This window comes from Madurella fahalii (genome assembly GCF_045866475.1).
Source record: "Madurella fahalii IFM 68171 DNA, scaffold_1, whole genome shotgun sequence".
Taxonomy (NCBI): Eukaryota; Fungi; Ascomycota; class Sordariomycetes; order Sordariales; genus Madurella; species Madurella fahalii.
In genome coordinates, this window is record NW_027263971.1 from 4,372,985 (window position 1) to 4,391,619 (window position 18,635).

General features: G+C 56.0%; 5 protein-coding genes across 5 annotated transcripts; all 5 read right to left on the minus strand.

The window, feature by feature from the left end:
* Positions 1-393: 393 nt before the first annotated feature.
* On the minus strand, positions 394-5,645 carry MFIFM68171_01356 (Putative ATP-binding cassette (ABC) transporter protein; the record flags this gene model as incomplete). Its single annotated transcript, XM_071056778.1, has 6 exons — positions 394-1,255; positions 1,312-2,115; positions 2,173-2,452; positions 2,531-4,278; positions 4,337-5,241; positions 5,298-5,645. 6 exons carry the CDS (start codon positions 5,643-5,645, stop codon positions 394-396), a joined length of 4,947 nt encoding a protein of 1,648 aa, XP_070912879.1.
* A 794-nt stretch (positions 5,646-6,439) lies between these two features.
* On the minus strand, positions 6,440-7,540 carry MFIFM68171_01357 (Putative oxidoreductase YhxC; the record flags this gene model as incomplete). The annotated part of the gene is made up of 4 exons (XM_071056779.1): positions 6,440-6,546; positions 6,604-6,926; positions 6,995-7,436; positions 7,513-7,540. The coding sequence occupies 4 exons, from the start codon at positions 7,538-7,540 to the stop codon at positions 6,440-6,442; spliced, it is 900 nt and encodes a 299-aa protein (XP_070912880.1).
* Positions 7,541-10,534: 2,994 nt separating this feature from the next.
* Positions 10,535-12,356, minus strand: MFIFM68171_01358 (Methylated-DNA-binding protein3; the record flags this gene model as incomplete). The annotated part of the gene is made up of 2 exons (XM_071056780.1): positions 10,535-10,685; positions 10,837-12,356. 2 exons carry the CDS (start codon positions 12,354-12,356, stop codon positions 10,535-10,537), a joined length of 1,671 nt encoding a protein of 556 aa, XP_070912881.1.
* Positions 12,357-12,969: 613 nt separating this feature from the next.
* Positions 12,970-14,281, minus strand: CYT1 (cytochrome c1; the record flags this gene model as incomplete). Its single annotated transcript, XM_071056781.1, has 4 exons — positions 12,970-13,642; positions 13,701-13,763; positions 13,895-14,052; positions 14,207-14,281. The coding sequence occupies 4 exons, from the start codon at positions 14,279-14,281 to the stop codon at positions 12,970-12,972; spliced, it is 969 nt and encodes a 322-aa protein (XP_070912882.1).
* Positions 14,282-15,508: 1,227 nt separating this feature from the next.
* On the minus strand, positions 15,509-17,513 carry cyp15 (Peptidyl-prolyl cis-trans isomerase cyp15; the record flags this gene model as incomplete). The annotated part of the gene is made up of 3 exons (XM_071056782.1): positions 15,509-15,646; positions 15,702-17,365; positions 17,435-17,513. The coding sequence occupies 3 exons, from the start codon at positions 17,511-17,513 to the stop codon at positions 15,509-15,511; spliced, it is 1,881 nt and encodes a 626-aa protein (XP_070912883.1).
* Between the last annotated feature and the right edge of the window lie 1,122 nt (positions 17,514-18,635).

The following is an 18,635-nucleotide window of genomic DNA, read 5'->3' on the forward strand; positions in this document are numbered from 1 at the left end:
TGGGCATCGGCCATAGCAATTCACCGTTGCCTTTCATTCTCGAGGTAGTTCGTCACAAACCAGTGTTCACAGGCAAAGCCCGTCTCAATCCCAGAAACTTCAGAGGAGGCTAATATTCAGCACTTTTATTCCTCATATCCCGAGTGTGGAAGGATCTGGCATTGAGTGAACATCAAAGCACGTCAGACTACACGAAACAAGGCAGGCAAAAAGGGAGAAAACTGCGGTAATGGCTATAGATTTCTTAGTAACTGCTGCTTGCTCTTTAACCACACGAAATTTTCCTGTTATCCTTCCGCCAAGACATCTCCAGCAGGTCTATTTTTATTGAAAGGAACCCAACCAATGCTCCAGTGATGCGCCAGGTTTTAGCTCACAAGAATCCGACCTCCATCAGGCTTGAACACCAAAGATCGATTGTACCACCGCCTCCTTCTCCTCCCCCAAAATCATCTCCATCAACTTCTCCTTCTCGGCACTCTTCTGCACCAACTCCCAGAACCCCCCGGTGCCATCGGTCTCGCCCTCACCGCCTTCCTCGCTTTGCAGGGTACTCTCATCACTTTCCCTTTCCCTCCCCTCGCCCAAAACCCCAGCATCACTAGTAGCATTAGCAGGAGTAGCAACCTTCTTTTCACCCGCCGCCGCCCTCCTCATTCCCCGCTCCAGCAACTCCCTCGGGCTCCCCACCTCAGCCACCCGCCCTTTGTCCAGCACCAACAGCCGGTCAAAATCGGCCACTGTCGACAGTCTGTGGGCAATCACCAGGACGGTACACCCGGCCGCCGCGAACTCCTTGCGCAGCGACTCCTGGATGTTGCTGTCGGTGCCGCGATCGACCGCGCTGGTCGCCTCGTCGAGCACGACAATCTTGGGCCGCTTGAGGAGGGCGCGCGCGAGGCAGACTAGCTGGCGCTGGCCCTGGGAGAGGTTGGCGCCGCCAGTGGAGATGGGGGTCGAGAGGTTGGTGAAGATGTTCGTATTGTTGGTCGCGGATTGCGAGCCAAGATCCGAGGCGGCGAGTGTTGGCTGGTCAGGTTCTGCTGGTGTTGATGTTTCTGTGGCTGTCGCCGAGTCGAGAGCGGGAACGATGGCTGATGAAGAAGTGGACGCGACCGTGAGTTCAGCCGGGGGGTATACGGAGGGACGGTTGGGGTCTTCGGCTGCTTCGATCAAGTGCACGCGTTGGAGCGCTGATAGCAGTTCGTAGTCATCTAGAAGGCCCTCCATATCCAAGTTCGAACGCAATGTGCCTCTGGATCATTCCGTGTTAGCAGTATCCCCGGAGGGCACACGAGGGAGACAACTTACGAGAAGAGGAAGGGGTCCTGGGGAATAATAGCAAGCCGGCTTCGCAGCTGAGTCAACTTCAAGCTCGCAATGTCCACATTGTCAATGTGGACAGTACCCTCAACCGGGTCAAGGAGACGGAAGAAGACGGCGGCAAGGGTCGATTTCCCCGCTCCAGTCCGACCAACGATGCCGATACGCTCTCCAGCGCCAACAGTAAACGTGACATTCTTCAAGACTGGCGGTAGGTCCTCGGCATAACGGACAGTCAGGTTGTCGACTTCGATCCTGCCTTCCGTCGGCCAGGCCGCTGGGGCATCCTTACCATCCTCGGGCTCCGTTTCGATCTCGGCGTATTCCAAGACTCTCTCGCAGGCGTTGAATCCCAACTCAACAGAGGTCATGGCTTGGAGAAGTGAAGTCAACGCGTTCGTGTAACGCAGCGCAAAGGCCAAGCTGAACCCGGCCAGCGCGGCGTCGACGCGGCTGAATGCTACGGCATTGGCGACAATGGTGACGAACAGGGCGCCGAGGACCCCCATCCGGAACGCCATCCAGCGGCTGGACAACTGCAGTGCCCAGGACGCTTTGGCACTGTTGTCGATAAGCCCGTACATGCGCTCCATATAGAACTTGGTGCGGCCGAAAGCGCGAATGGTAGACAGACCGGACAGAACTGAACTGAACTGGTCGTAGATTGGAGAGTGGGCAACGGAATTGATCCGTTTCACCTCGCGGGCGGCGTTGATATACTCTTGAGCGATGCGTACATAGAAGATCAAGAGGAAGAGACCGAAGAAGATGACGTATACCGATACTGATAGACTATTTCGATTCAGTCAGAATGCGTAGGGTTTGCCAAATCACCGACGGCGGACATACCTGGTACCAATGATCACCACCAGGAACAGCACGGTGCGGAGGAAGGTAAAAGTCTGGGTGGAGAGCCGTCTATCGACGGTGAAAGTGTCGGATGTGAAGCGGTTGAGGATGCGGCCAGCCGGTACCGTGTCTATCCAGCGTAAGGGTGCTCGGAGGATAGCGTGCGTCATTCTTTGGAAGAGTACCTTGGACGCCGTCAAGCCAACTATGAAGAAGATCATGACCCGAATGAGCTGAACTATAAGCATGCTGAAGTCGATGACGAGAAACGCGCCCAGCCCTGTTGGATTTATTAGTCAGCAACTGACTGGTGGTAGGACCGGAAGGCCTGGGAAGCAGGAAATTAGGGAAAACATACAGAAGTAGATGCCACGCTCAACCTTGGACGTCTTGGGAAAGCCAACGACGTCGGCGTAGTTTGGAGAGGTGATCATCTGCACGGTTTGTGATGCGAAATGGACCGTCTCGGAAGCTGCCTGCTGGGCGAGCTCCTTCAAACTCCATGTCCGAGCAATGGTCAAGAAGTGGCCGAGGAAGAGAACGGCTATCCCAACTAGCCATGGCAATGCACCGCCACTGGCTTTATAATAGGCCTTGTACACCTTCCACTTGACACGCCCGGTCTCTCTCTGCTCCTCGTCTTGGCTTGCTTTTTTGGCTTTCTTCTGACCCACTGGGACGGCATGGCCGTTTTGAGCGTATGATGATGTCTCGTCCGGCGACGTAGCGGCTGCCTCCAGCTCAGGATCCAGATCCACCGGCGAAAGAATCTCGGCCGACTCTACCTCGCCGCTGCGGAGGCGGACCAGGTAGCTCGCATGAGGCATGACCAACTCCGCGTGATGAGTGGCTAGAATGCGGGTCCTCCCTCGAGCAAGCTCTCCCGAGAGGGCTTTGTCGACGATCAGCCTACCAACGTGGGCGTCCACAGCGCTAAGAACATCATCAAGCACCAGGATGCCGGCGCGAGAGTAAAGAGCGCGGGCAAGTGCCGTTCGCCAACGCTGCCCGCCTGACAAAGTAACGCCCTTAGGTCCGACCTCGGTCTCGTCACCATCGACTAGAAGCTCGATATCCTTCTCTAGAGCACATGCTGCGAGCACCTTGCGATAGCGATCCTCAACGAAAGGGAGGCCGAACACGATGTTCTCTCTGACGGTGCCACTCTCGATCCAGGGCGTTTGTGAGACGAAGGCGGTTAACTGAGGAATGATCCATTCCTCGTCCGGAATATGCTCGGCGTTCTCATCGAACGTTGGCGGAGTCGGCATGCGAACTGTACCCGCCAACAGCTTGACCTCGCCCAAGAGCGCTGCGAGCAGGAGACTCTTCCCTGATCCGGTCTTCCCCGTGATCACGCTGAGCTTGCCAATTGGAAACTCGAGGTTTACGTCCCGGAGCATTGAGTGCGCCCCCCGCTGCTCTTGGGTGCCTCCTTCGGGGGCCTCGGAGTCCTCGATCCTCGGCCATGCTACTGTGGCATTCTCAAAAGCAATCGCATCTCCCGGTTCCGACACGGGTTCCTTGTCCGACTGCTTGAAGTATTTTTCCAGTCTCACAGCGCTCGTCCATGCCTCAAGTAAGTACATTTGCAGGAGGGGCAGGAGGGCCACGGCCTCGTAGAGCTGATCAAACAGGCCGAGCGACGTGAAGATGACTGAAGCCCGGATATGTGTTCCATTCTGCCACACGTAGATGAAGAAGGTGACGCTTGCCAGCAGCACGGGGCTCAGATTGACGACGAAGACGACGAGGCATTGCCAGAGGGCTACTTTCCAGTACTGCCTCAACTCTTCGTCCCGGCTCGCCAATATCTTGCTCTCCCAGTGTTGCTCGAGAGCCGAATACCGGATCTGGCGCATGCCTTGCAGGGCCTCGGTTAGGAGGTGAGCCTTGCCATCACGGTACTTCATCAGGCCAAAGTGCAGCGAGGTGTATCTTTTGGACAGGAGAGAGCTCAAGGGGATTACGAGCGACCCGGCGGCGAGACCGCACAGCACTGGCAGCCAGCCCATCAGACTGACGGAAAAGCCTCCTGCGAGGATGAGCTTGAAAATAGCCATGGGAAAATTATTGTTGTATAGACAGAATATAGTGACACGACCACTAGAGATGCTGTTAGGAACGGGAAACGGGCGGGTCGTCGATAGTTTCGGGGCCATACCTATCAAGCTTCATGTGATTGATGACCGACTGCCGGGTCTCGGGTTCCGTGTCCTTCTTCGCCTTGCCATCTTTGGGATTACCCTGGCCGCTAGATCCGTCGCTCTTTTCCACTTTCTGTCCCGGAGGCGCGGTCTCGTACTGCTTGAGGGCCTTCGAGAAGACCAGCGACTGCAGCAGCGAGCCCACTGGGATCTCGAGCCTGGTTGTCGTGATCCACCGAAGCCAGTTGCTAAACCCAACTTGGAGAAGTTGGCTCAGCAGCAAACCAAGCACCCATATGAAGACGGTGGGGTCAGCGGACGTGTGGCCTTGCCTCTGCTCAATTCTTGACAGGAAATTGTAGAGAACAACCTGCGGAAACAGGGACAAGAAGGCGATGACCAGGGTGAGACCCCACTGCAGTGACAACTCGGCAGCGTGGCCCTTGATGAGCTGCCACCAGAGGGGGCCCTCTGACAGCCTGTCGAGGAACCTGGTCTCCAGGTTTCTAGACCGAGTGGCGGAATCGAGGTTTGGGATGTCTTCGATCTCCATCTGGCGCTCCCTAGCGACGTCGAAGATCACGCGATCCCAGGAATACGAAAACAGGGACAACAGCGACAGGGTGTGCTGTTGGTCGACAAGGCCGGTTTTGTCGTAGACATCGGGACGACGGGGGAAGGCTGCAAACGCAGCTGCCGTGGCGACAGCCGAGAAGAATTGGGCGAGATAGAGGGACCCCAAGACCACTGCCACCGTATCCCTCTCGGGTCGGGCGACTGATGCCAGCGCTTCATAGCCATAGCGAAGAGCCACAGACACGGCAATCAATAGCGACGAGACGAGGCCTACAATGGTCAGGCGGAATTTCGCCTGGTGCTGGTGTCTAGCGGGGAGACATGCGCATTGCAAGCACACAAGCACCTGCGGCCGTCTTAGTCAAGAGTGCTAATAAGAGCGTAGAGGATGGCTCGTCTTACCCAGCACGTCGGCTCTGTCCAGTGAACCAGTTCCTCGGAGAGCCGAGGTGTATCCTGGGCGGTTCTCAGGGTCACGATTCTGGCAGCAACCGACGCTGCCAACCCGATGATAGCCCCGAGACAAACAGCAACTCGGGGGCGCGTATCCGAGTAGGCGCGGATCGACTCTTCGGTGGCGATACCATCGTGGTCCTCATAGCTGTTTTGGCCGAGGTGGGCATATCCTCTTCGTCTCCAGCGCGGCGTAGCGGTTCCCAACGCATAGACAAGCGCAGGCGCTGTCAGGAGCGCGACCAAGAGGGCGGCCGCGCCGCCGAAAAGCTTATGCAAGAGCTCCGGATCCGACATGACGGCGTTCCGGCTCGCAATCCCCCACGGAGGATGAGGTGTAGCGGTCTTGGCGGGGGACGAGTGGAGCACAAGGACAACCCTTTCGGGTCTTTATAAGCAATTGATTCTATCACCTCTGGTCGTGCATCGCACCGGAGTTCATTTCTTGCTGGATCAAAGTTGCGGACCGAACGGATCATTTTTGAACCCAAAATCCATTCAACCAAAACTGCCAGGAGCGGTCAAAGAGTCGCCCCCCCTTCATCCACGCACAGTGCGGCCCCCAGGCAGCCATCAGGGTTCCCGGTCTGGGCGAGGTTGGGGCGGATCGGTGTTAATGCAGTTGCGCCCTCGGCCCTCAAGGTACCCAGCCTGGCGCCCGGCACTCGTTCGACGCTTCGTCGAGGAGAATACACTTATTGCTGCATGGCGCCTTTGTGGCAATCGCGGCTACTTTTATTTCTGTTTTCTTTCTTTCTTTTCTCTTTCTTCTTTTCCCCGTACGGATCCATCCGCGAGGGGAGGGCATCAATACAAAGCTACGACTAAGGAAAAGGCTTGCCTCAGTTCACAACACTGTGTGTGTATACCAGGATAGCACCGTGGCCCATGGCAGAATTGCGCAACTGCCGAGACCTGCTGCATCTGGCAAGCCTCCCGTCTCTTCTCATCCGCCTTCTGACAATCGTGACCAGTTTTACATGGCAACCCAAAGGGACAAACAACTGCTTTGGTGGTGCCCAATTGACCCCCTCCTCCTCATTGGATCTACCTGCACAGCCTGCTCTCCTAATTGAATATTATTCCCCGCGCTAACCGTTGACAATAGTCCCGCCGTTGCAGTGGATCGTCTGGCCACTGATGCAAGAGCTGTCAGAGGAGGCTAAAAATACCACACAGGTAGCAATCTCGCTCGGCTCTGGACATGTAATGTTAGCCATGGTATCCCCACGGGAAGGGCTCGAAGCACACGTACGCGCTGGTCGTCCCATGGGACTGGTGAACTGCTTCTGCGCGTCCTCGGTCATGGTCGACGGGATGAGCGGCGTCCACACCGGGCCGGGCGCAACCGCGTTGACCCGGATGCCCTTACCGACCTGCTGGTTGCTCAGTCCGCGCGTGAACGACACGATGGCGCCCTTGGTCGACGTGTAGTCAAGCAGGTCGGGCCGTCCCACGTATGCGTTGATGCTGGCGTTGTTGATGATGGTGGAGCCGCGCCTCATGTGAGGCAGCACGTACTTGGCCAGGAAGAAGTAGGGGTGGATGTTGGTGTTAAAGGTGTGCAGCCACTGGTCCCTGCCGCTAGCATTAGCACTGCGTCTTGCCCCTCTCTCCCTCTCGGGGCGCCATGGCAAAGGACATACTCGGACAGCTCGCTGATATCGTCAACCGCCATCTGGTACGCAGCGTTGTTGAACAGAATGTCGATCTTGCCGTCGAAGACCTTGACTGCCTCGTCGACCACCTTCTTGCAGTTCTTGGCGTCTCGGAGGTCGGTGGACACCAGGTGGCATTGCTGGCCGTACTCCTCGACCCGCTTCTTGGTGTCCTGGGCATCGTCTTCCTCTTCAGGCAGATAAGCGATGAGCGAGTTGGCGCCCTCCATGGCGAACAAGATGGCGGTTGCACGGCCAATACCCGAGTCACCGCCCGTGATGATGGCGTTCTTGCCCTTCAGCTTCCCCGCAGCCTTGTACTTTTGGCTCTTGCCATCGTCGGTAGGAATCTCGTCAAACAACGGATGCGGGTACGGCATCTTCCCCTCCTTGCCCGGGAACTCCTGCCCCGAGACGGGGATCTTGTGGCCTGCCGTTCCACAACTCAATCTCAGCCTCAGAAATCTATGGAAATGATGCGTGGTATGTTGTGTGGTCTCACTTACCGATCTCGAATTGAGATTTGGACGTCATCTTTCAGCTGGACTATTAAAGTGATGGCTTATTCAGAGCGTCTCTCAGTGGATAACAAGCGGTTTCAAAATCCGTAGACTTTAATTGCGACAGTTTCAATCACTAGTAGTTGGTCACAAGCCGAGTCCCGATTATCATCTTCCAATCCTTATATGGTTGTGGGAGCTATGACACGCTCGGTTCCTTGTCTTTGCATCTCATGTTGGGTCAATGACGACATGGATGCAAACCTCCACTTTCCCTCGCACAACCGAACCACTTCATTCGCCCCCGGTAGTCCCGGACCTCCTTCTCGATCTCCCACATGGGGCTTTATTAGAGGTAGGCCGCATATACAGCAACACATGACTGTGCGACTCGGCTCGATGAAACATTGCGGCTACGCGAATATGCTCACGACTGTTTACCTTCTCCCTCCCTCCCTCCCCCCCCCCCCCCGGGGGCGCCCAGAACCACAGCACATTCCATAGCGATGCAGTCACCCGATGTCATGATAGAAACTCCCGCCCATTAACTTTTCACCGGCTCCCTATGTTCCGTTTGCATTTCCCTCTCGGTATCGGTCTTGCATACGTACTTGCTCACGTTGCCGAGGCTATTCTCCGCAGCAACACGAACACGGTCACGGTAAGGTTTAGTCTAGGCCTGGACGGGCTTGCCGACATCCAGCTTCTTCCTCCCCCAGCGCCGCGCTTATGCAAACCATCCACGCTTTGGTCATGGAAGTCAATTGGGAAGGAGCAGCAGCCAGGCTAGCAGCCCCGCCGTTCGAAAATCGGCGAAGTCTTAGGCTGGGGCGTCGTATTCACCAATGCGCACCAACTAGACGGAGATTCAGTCAAGCGGTGTCAGCCCCCAGGCCGTTGCGGTAGGTACCGTGTTGTTGCAAGGCCGAAATACGGCAGTCCCAGGTATATGGCCAGGCTATTCAGCCACCGCTGAGGCTTTGGGATGTTAAGCTTCTCATCCTTTCCCTCATGGCTCGGCCGGGCTCCTCGCGATACCGTTATTATTTTTCAAACAAGAGGAGAAAATGGCCCTTGAATACCTCGACCCACGAGTGACCAAGCTATTTGTTCTGCAAATTACGGTTCTGGTCCTTGTCTTGATTTTCATTTTTTTCCGGTTCTGTGCGAGATTCTTAGCTAGGAAGGACTTGCGCTTACACGACTGGTTAATGTTTGCATCTGTGGTGTGTGCTTCCCATCAGCCCCTTCTTTAGAGGCGCCGTCCACGTTGACTCGGATGCCAGATCATCTACACGGCACAGGCCGGCCTCACTTTATTTGGCATCGTCGATGCGAGTAACCAGGAAAGAGTTAATCCACTCGCGGCCAGGCGCGGAGCCCTCCGTGTGTGGTTCCTCTGTGAGGCGATATACACACCGCTCTCGGCCCTTATTCGCACCTCGATTGCAACCTTTGTCCTTGATATTATCTTTGGCACGAACCAACCGCTATTCCGGCCCATCATTCATGTCAGTCTCGGATTCATATGGACGTTCTCGGCCGCATATTTCTTTCTCGTCGTATTTCAATGCACACCTCCCTCATATTTCTATAAGCAAGTATTGGGTGGCCGGCAGGGACACTGGTACGCATCCCATTGTTCTCGAGAGGGACTTGGTTTGACACCCAAGATGAACCAGTATCAACCCTGAGATAGTTCCCCGCGCAACCATAGCCCACAGCATCGTGTCTGCTATGACCGATATTACACTGGCCGTCTTACCCATCTCTGTGATATGGAAGCCCCATTTCAAGGATGGTAAGACAGTGAAGATCGGCCTCTGCGCGTTGCTAGCTATGGGGATCTTGTAAGCCGATTCTTGTTCCTACATACAATACCTGGCCAACCCAGACGACATCCGTTGACCACAAAGGAATCGATGAAGCGCTGGGACTGCCATACTCGCCCGCATACCCCATCTCAAGTACATACCCATTGCATCACCCGAGTTCCTGGACCAGAGCGAGTGTGTGAGCCCTTAGCAGCTATTTGGGTTGTGTCTGACCACTGACTTTGCTGTTAGCGGCGTTGCCTTTTGGAGCATCATGGAGACATCGCTCGGTATTATCGCCGGTTGCGCAACGGCTTTGAGGCCGCTCGTGCGAGTTCCCCGGTCCAAGGGTGAGTTGCGGACTACGGTGGAAGCCGAGATCGAAGCAAAGAGGGCCGAACTGCTCCAGAGGCGCCGCTGCCCCAACAGAGCCGAGGGTTGCACACTCTCGCACCTCATGATCTCTGAAGCCTCACTACAGGTAGATCGTGACACCCAGCACGGACGGATCGCCCGTCTATGCACCACACCGACTGCAGTCCATGTTCAGACCAGTATTGAGATCATGAGAGAACTGGAATCAGATGCCAGCGGGCGGGGGACACCGCTTGGTTTGCCATCTGGCTTGGTACCGCCGGGGCGGCAGCAAATGTTTGTTACTAGTATCTACGGCCCGGTAAGACGGGCTCGTCCTACGCCTATATATATAAAGTACGGTAGGGGCTTGGCATCGAGACAAACAAAGGCTGACTCATGAACCTGGACGTCGCACTTGTCAACATGGAGATATATATTTCGGAAGGGGGGCTTCTAGTATTCCATCACCTGCCAATGGGTTCTGCCAAAAGCCACCCACAGAAACGGAGGATCAATCTATATGGATGGCCAAGAGACAGGGGCTCCTTTGCATCCGGTTCTTCGCATGACCGAAAACAGATGGCGTTTAAGACGTCAGCTTTCCAAAACAAGCGGTGATCTAGCCTGTGTGTGTATTGGGGGGGGAAGGGTATTAGGAACGTGTATTAATGGCACCGCCAGCGACGGAGTTCCAATGCTCACATTAAATGTGGCAAGCCTGCTCTAGGCACTGTACTTTGTATCGCCTTAATATATCATCAGATGAGCCGTCTCAAGGCAGGCTAGGGAAGCTTATCATCGCCCCACGGCTCTACTATCGAGGTCCCATAATGTAGAGGATTCAGTAGTCTACGACATTACCCAACATCTCCCGCCACCTGGTCCAAAATCACCAAATTCCCACGGTCATCGTAGCCAACGCGGCCCATTTCCACAGCCATTCGCATTTCGTCCCGGAGAGGTTCACGCTCACCAGTCAGCGGGTCCCACTCCCAGCCTTCCCGCATCCTATCATCATGTCAGCTCGCCATTCTTTCTTCAGCCACAGTGGTTCCACGGAGCCAATGCAGCAGGCACTTCGCTACCGACTCCGGGCGGAACCAGCCAGGCAGCCGTAAGGGATCCATTGTGTGCGTAAAGCAACAAACAAGGCACGTACCACATCCAGCGCAGACACGCCCTCAGTTCCTTATCCATAGGCAGAACCCGCATCCACTCGGGCTGGAACCCGGGCTCGCTCCCCTCGCCGGTCCAGTGCGCCGACCTCCCGAGGAGCACATCGCGACAAAAGATGCGCCACGAGTCCAGCGCGTACGGGCCCTGCGTGAGGTGGCCGATTTCCCACGCGCACCCCACCCCCCTTTGCCTGGCATCCGCCACGGCATCCCCTTCCCTCTCCCCCTCCCCGTCCGCGTCCCCGTTCCGGTCCGGACGGTCATCATCCTCTGGCCCAAAAACCTCCCCAGCCCTCACGCCCCGCCCGTCGCCGGGGAGCGGGTAATTCTTCACGGCGTACCGGACAAGGCGGGTCGGGAGGCGGGCCAGCCAGAGGCGGGCGTAGCGCTGGATGGCGGCGCAGCGCACGGCGGACAGGCCGAGGGGGCGGATGCGGGCGACGATCTCCGGGGCGGCGGCGGGGGCGGCGAGGGCGGCCGGGGACGGGAAGCGCGCCATCAGCTCGCGGAAGACGGGGATGGCGGCCCGGCCGGCTGTGCGGATCAGGAAGGTGACGGCGATGAGCAGCCGGAACGGGTCCGCCGCCAGCTCTTCCTGGATCAGCCCGAAGCGCGCCGCCGAGAGCGGCGGGATCGGCAGGCTGGAGACCGTACCCCGTGGCGGGCGCGGCTTTCTCTTGTTTGACGGTGGGTTGGTGGGTGATGGGGTTGGGTTTGGTGAGAGTTTGTCGCCGGGCGGTGTTAGGGTGCTGAAGAAGGGCGATCTGGAGGTTCCTTTGGCTTTGACTGGCCGTTCGGTATCTCCTTTGCGGTAATTATCGGAGCAGGCAGTAGTGTTGGGTAAAGAGTGCCCGCTGGGGACAGAGGGGCTCTGGTTTTGGGCAAGGCTAGGATCTGGGACTGCCTCATCCTTGACATGGGAGGTCCCCCTGTTTCTGGTTGACGGAGAACATGCGGCGGTCTCCCGACTGAGCACTCGGCTGTGTCCCGCAGTCTGCCGTATCGACTTGACCTTTTCCTCACTCCCCCCTTCAGGTTCAGGCCCTCCCCAAAAGTGCGAAACACCCTTACCCGTCGCTTTCCTCGCCTTACCTTCCTCCTTCGCCATCTCATCTCTCTCTACCTTCCTCTTCCCCTTTCCCGGCTGACACAACGCACTGTCCGTTCCAAGCAACCTCACCCCTCGACCAGCGAGAACATCGCCAAGAAACGGTACGAGGCTCGTCTCCAACCGCGTACTGCTACTGCCTTTCCGAGAAGCTCCGCTCCTCTCCCGGAGCGACTCGGCGCACGCAAAGAGCATATCCCACTCTTCAACCCCACGCATGAGGCTAAGATGCTGTAGCTCATCTAGCTCTGCCTGCGGCGCTTTGCGCGAGCTGACGAGGGAACTGAGAAAGTCCCTGGCCTCTTCATCGCGGATGTCGAAGCCCTGGAGGAGCTCGTCGGCTGGTGCTTGTTCAGGTTTTGCGAGCATCGATGGTGCGGCGGGTGAGCTGGACATGATGGATAGGTGAATGCATCACGCCCTTATAAGGTGTGTAGACGGCGATGTAATTGTAATCGTGGAATTTGCGTCGAGAAAATTGCTACTGATGAGCGATGGGAGTAGCCAATATCATATTGGGAGATTTGGTCGTCAGAAAAAAAAGAAAGTCGCAGGATCCGTTATGTGCGTGGATGGCGGCGGGCTGTTCATTCGGGAATGTTGGAGTTGTTGCGTGAGTATTGGGCGAGAGAAAACGTGAAACGTGGACCAGGCTCGCTGAATAATTTCCAACCATGGATGGATACTAACGGAAGGCCTTGATTTCTTTCGAAAGCGCACAGGCGGCCAATGCAAGGTATAGACTCCGATCCGAGCGAAATAAGGCCAGAGAAGAAAGAGGTTCAGAACGACAAGGAGAAAGTCTAGTTGTATTGAGACCGAGACAATTGATTTACACTCCGCCCTTAAACCCCCGCTCAACCCGCTATGCCCTGCTCTCTTTCCCCCGAGGGCATGTCCCTTTCTTCTTTTTCGTCTACGCCAACACAAAAACGTGGGAGAGCTCAGCAGTATATTGGTACATACAAAGAGAGGCCAAGCGTCTTCTTGCTGCGGCTTCGCCTAGCGCTCAGTGGCGGGTGCTGCCCGTCTTTGGCGGGTCATAGACGATCTTCCTCGACTTGAGCCACGCCCACTTGTACCGCTTGACCCAGACGCTCATGGCAAACAGAACCGACGTGACAACCAGCACCTTCATGCCCATGCGCTTCCGGTCGTCCATTTCGGGCTCGGCCGCCCAGTTGAGGAACTCGACCACGTCCTTGGCCATCTGCGACGTCGACGCGGGGGTTCCGTCTTCGTACTCAACCAGGCCATCGTACAGGACACGGGCCATGGCAATGCCCGTACCGGGGAAGTAAGGGTTGAAGTTCAAGCCCGCACCGACCTGGGCGCCTGCAGGGGGCTCATCGGGGTAGCCGGTCAAGAGGGAGAAGATGTAATCGCAACCGCCGTGGCGGCCCTTAACGATCAGGCTGAGATCGGGGGGGAGGGCTCCGTTGTTGGCGAAGCGGGCAGCCTCGTCGTTCTTGTAAGGAGCGGGGAGATAATCGGAAAGCTTGCCGGGCCGCTTCTCGATCTCACCCTGGTCGTTGGGCTCCGTGTCGTACTCGTTTTGCTCGGCAAGCTCCTTGGCCTCGTCGACAGTCAGGATGGAGCCGACAAGGGCGCGGTAAGGCACTCTGCTGAGCGAGTGGCACGAGGCGCAGACTTCCTGGTACACCTGGAAGCCTCTCCGGAGTCTGCATGGGGGTCTTGTGAGCAATCCATATACCAGGTTTGCGGGGGTAGGAAGCTTACGCCTGATGGTCAAAGGTCTTGAACCACTGCTGGTGGACCCAGGGGTACTTGGTAGGATGTAGACTGCATCGAAAATCAGCCTCGTGATCTTTCTTTCTCCTGGGTCGTGTCCGCGACAACGCGGCTGGCCGAATATGCCTCAACGCGGACGGGGTAACCTCGGCCCACGGCAAAGTCTCGGCGGTAGCACTCACCCTTCCTCGGCCGGTGTCATGGCATCCGCATTGGGTCCGTAGAGATGGTAGTACCAGGCAATGGAGCCGGCAGCGACGGCGGTAGCGGCGGCGGCAGCAATGTTCAACCGGAGCGGTGATTCGGCAGTCGACCCGGAGCTCGAGGAAGACGCAGCGCGCTGGCAGACATGGGCGTTAGCTACGACAGGGACACACGAGACAGCTCCGGGGGTGGTTCGATGGACGGGGCGGGGTTGGCGGTGCAATTGGGCGAGCCGGATGTCGTCGTCGATGGGGTCATGCCACAGGCCACGGCAAGCACAGAAAGCATACCTTGGTAAATTGCACGGCGCCATTTCTCGCGCCGGCGAATGCGCGCGCCGTGCGCAGGCAGGACCTCGCCAGCATGGTCGGCACGCCTTTGCGGAGCTTAGGAAGGTGTCGTCGGTCGGTTTGACAAGGCAATTGGCTGCCACCGTCGGTGTTTTGAGGTTGTAGGCTCGAGCTGGGGAACGTCGACTCCAGGTCAGGTTTCTCAGATTCGGGATTCTTAGGAACTCTGGCCATCTCATTGGCCAGCCAATCAAGCTCTGTTCACTCTACCCACGGCTGATTGATTTTCCGCCCAGCCTTTTCCTCCCGACATCCCCAAGCTCCCGACGGGGCTGGCGGGGCCGCGCATGCTTTCGTCCTCTCGATTTCCAGGGTGCATACCCGTCACAAGTAAAACAATCTTGGTCTACCGACGCTGTGTTATATTCTATGCTAGATTGAAGCTCCGGGTTCCCAACATCTCGACAGCTAGATCATATTCCCCCGAAGCAAATGCCAGGCGCCGATGTAGTACTTGCGCAGAAAAAGAATGCAACAATCGATCAATTCCGCATTGAATCGATACATATAGACTCAACAACGACCCTACGGTGCCCACCAAGCTATGGGTAGGATATGTTAACACCTGGCGCTGGCAATTGATCCTTTGTGTGCTGGACTTCAACCTTTACCCTAACTTAGCTCCGGACCGGCCATTGTCGTCAGTCCTGCCTGTTCCTCTCGGGATCCTTGAATCCAGCACCTTCTTGCCTGACCTTTCTATGGACGGAAGATGGTCGTCCCTCAATGGGCCGAGGCATAAAGTACTCAGCTTGGACCCAGTCCCGATTTCTACTAGATGTTTTCATAGTACCCGCGATGATCAAAACCCCCAGTTTGTCATTGAGCGCTGGCTGTGAGTATACCATCAACAGGTGGGCCCTGATTTATGCTGGCGATAGACCAGGATTCTGCATGGCTCGTCAATCCGGACAACCACGACGAGACGTACGCCAAGCGATCAACGTTCCACCAGAACTAGGATGACACGTGGGTTCTTCTGCTAATGTCTTGAGCGTGTTTGGACTGAAGCCATATTACCGTCGGATTAATTACCGCTTTTCCTTTTCCCCGAGACTGCAAGATCTATGGTCAAGGTTCTGTATGGGAAGACGGGTGGACCTCGATGTCCTAAAGGACATTTCCCCCAATCCGGGGAAACGCGCTCAGTCTGCGGCTTTGCAGGCAGGTTATTGGCGCCTTTCCAGTGGCAAACAAAGACCGGAGGTGATTGGCTATCCAGAAACCCTGGTGTTGCTGCTGCTATGGAATGTCGATATTGAGGATCTTGATGTCCTCCACCGGTTTCTCCTTGTACGTCTTGACATTTTCGATCCTGTGAATTACGTCCAGCCCTTGCACAGCGCGGCCAAAAATGGTGTGTTTGTTGTCAAGCCAGGGCTAAGGACGTGTCAGCATGCATACAACATCGGGCAGTGATGGAAAGTGACATTACCGTTTTCTCTGTTGTGATGAAGAACTGGCTTCCGTTGGTGTTAGGACCAGCGTTAGCCATACTGACGGTATACGGCTTATCGTGCTTCAAGCTGCTGAATTCATCTTCGAACTCCTTCCCCCAGATACTTTCACCGCCAGTACCATCGCCAAGAGGGTCTCCGCCTTGGATCATGAATTTGCGAATCACACGGTGAAAGATTGTGTTGTTGTAGTACCCGCGCCTAGAATGTGTCACGAAATTCTCTACCGCCTTTGGTGCGGCATCGGGGAATAGCCGAATGTGAATGTCGCCGTAGGTGGTGTGTATGATGGCCGATGTACCCGTCTCGGCCGCCTTCTTTTGCTCGACCTTCTTTTGGCCTAGCACAGCGGGTTTCTCGTTTTGGACATCTCTTGTCGACTTGGAAAACTCCTCTTCGTTGGTGAACATGTAAAAGCGAACCCTCCCCACCCCCGTGGCAACCAAGATTGGATCCCTGTTTTCCGACTCTTGCAAAAGGGGGTTGCTCGAGGCCGCCATGGCGACAGTTGTCACGCCCTTCTTCTGGGGTTGGCCTTGGTACAGCGCCAACGCCAATGGACGGAACCCTTCTTCTCGCCCGTACACCTTTACCACCTCGTCTGTGTACGTGTTTAGAACTTTGACTCCCAGATAGGAGCCGTATAGGATGAAATGGCCCGACTCGTCAAAAACGAGGTTGTACTTGTCACGAAGCGCCGGCGAGTCGATTTCACGCTCCTGAGCAAGCCGGCGACCAAACTCGACGGCATCCATTTTTTGAAGTGCTGTACCGGCTTGCTGCATTTCCTCGATGACGGCGAGAGACTCGTCATATGTCCGCTGAAGCTGAGCCGTGGCGAAATCGAAAACCCGGATCTTCCGGTCCGGAAAGGAGATGATCGCGAACTGACTACCATCCGGCGACAAAGTGAGCGATGTCGGCACAGACTTTGCTTTTTTAAACTCGAAAAGATTGGTCGAGCTTTTGTACTGAAAGACGTTGTCGGGCTTCTCGTACGATCCTCCCGGGCGCCAGTATTCGATCATGCCGCCTTCGTCGGCCGATATGACGCAGTCGTATCGGTCATTGAACGCCATAAGGGATACGGGACTCCTATGCAGACCCCTAATGGTGTGGATGGGTTCCTGGCTTTCGCCCCTGCCGTCGTAGATGCGAATGCTCGGCTTGGCTTCGCTGTCGGAAACCGCCAGGAGAGGCAGAGAAGCTCCTCTCTTGTGAACCCAGCACACGCAACGCGGCGTAAAGTCAAGTTGGACGACAGTCAAGAGATCAAAAGTGACCACGTCAAACAGCTTGACCGTCTTGTCCACGCCGGCCGTGGCAAAGCTCCGCCCGTCGTGGCTGGAAGAAACAGATCGGATTTCGCCTTGGTGTGCCTTGAACTCCTTGACAAACTCGATGCCTTCTGCAACCTTCTTCCAGAACTTTACTACGCCGTCAACCGATGTCGTGATGAGAAAGTCGGTAAGTGGGGTCATGGTGATGAAGGACAGTTGCTCTTTGTGCATCAGGGATTTAGAGTAACGCGCCGACTTGGGGAGGGCCGATATGTACAGCTGCTCGTAGGGAAGAACGCGCCGCTTCTTCTTAGGGGCTGCCGAAGGCAACTGGGGCCCCATATCGTCGTCCGAGGAGCTTTCTAAGGGCGCGAGGGTTAGCTGGTACGCCCACTCGAAGGCGGGAGCTGCGGGGTGTTCCCAAGCCATACCGGAGCCATCGTCGCCTGTAAATTCCGCATGGCTGCGCTTGTTTGACTTTGCGTCGTCGTCGTTGCTGGTGTCGGTCATGTTGAGTATTATTGTCCGTTAATCCGGCCAGAACGTGATTCCCGTCTAGATGGTTGTCGCGAAACGCCCTCCACGTGTCTTGGCGCGCGACCCCAAAATGGGGAGCTCTTGCTGCAGGAAGTGGAGAAATCACGGCGGGTCCCTCATCGATGCCAAGATTGATTTGCGGTGCTAGAGTCTTGCTCTTCATTTTGGGAGGGGTCGAAAGACTCTGCATAATATCAATCATGTAATTGGCTAACGGCAGGGTTCCTGTCCCAGCGTCTCAGTACAGTTATTAGTGACAAACATATGAACTGTACTGTACATAGACAACCGTCTCAGATTCCCAAGTCTTAAAATCCAGCTGACTGTCTGCTTGTTGGTCATCTCCACGTAACAGACATGCTCCGGGCTAACCGCTCTAATTACAAACCGTGGGAGTCGAGATCGACAAGGCAGTTCTTCTAGGAGTAGAGACGTATAGTGTCAGGTAATCCATTGGCTATCAGACCTTTTTCGGGGCTTGCGGCCGTCACGAGCCCTCGGGAATATCCTGGTTTACAATGGCTTTGTTGCGCACTCGAATACTACCCTGGGCGAATGTCCACTTCTCTCATGGGCATGTCTACTGTGAAGTGACCGGGCGATAGAGCAATCCCTACTAAATCTTCCTGGGTTCCATCGAGACGCGATGGCCTGACATGTGCTTGCTGCCGAAGTCGGCGTTTCTTCCAGGCGAGTGGTTCAGCTGGACAAGCACCCCACATCGAGTCATTCCGCTACGGCGCTACAAACTGGAAAACAGTATGAGGGGCCCAAACATCACTTAAAGAATTTATCCGCCTACGTCTCCCGTCGTAATAGAAACATCATTTGGCTGACTTGCCTACCCGCACCTTGTTCTCTGTTATAGAGTACGGAACTTTGCACTTGGTGATAGCTATCGACACTTTTTGGATTAACAGCAATAGCCCAGCTTAACCGCGACAGTTTGGGACGGTCTGCCACGGTATTTGACTGACTGCTGGGTGCCAGTGTTGTAGCAGTACATTAGGTGCAAGTCAATCCGGGCCGTTGCCGTTGATCGGTGCCGCCGCAGTCCGTCAAAGGCGTTGCAGTTGATGCGGGCCGTTATCGGCA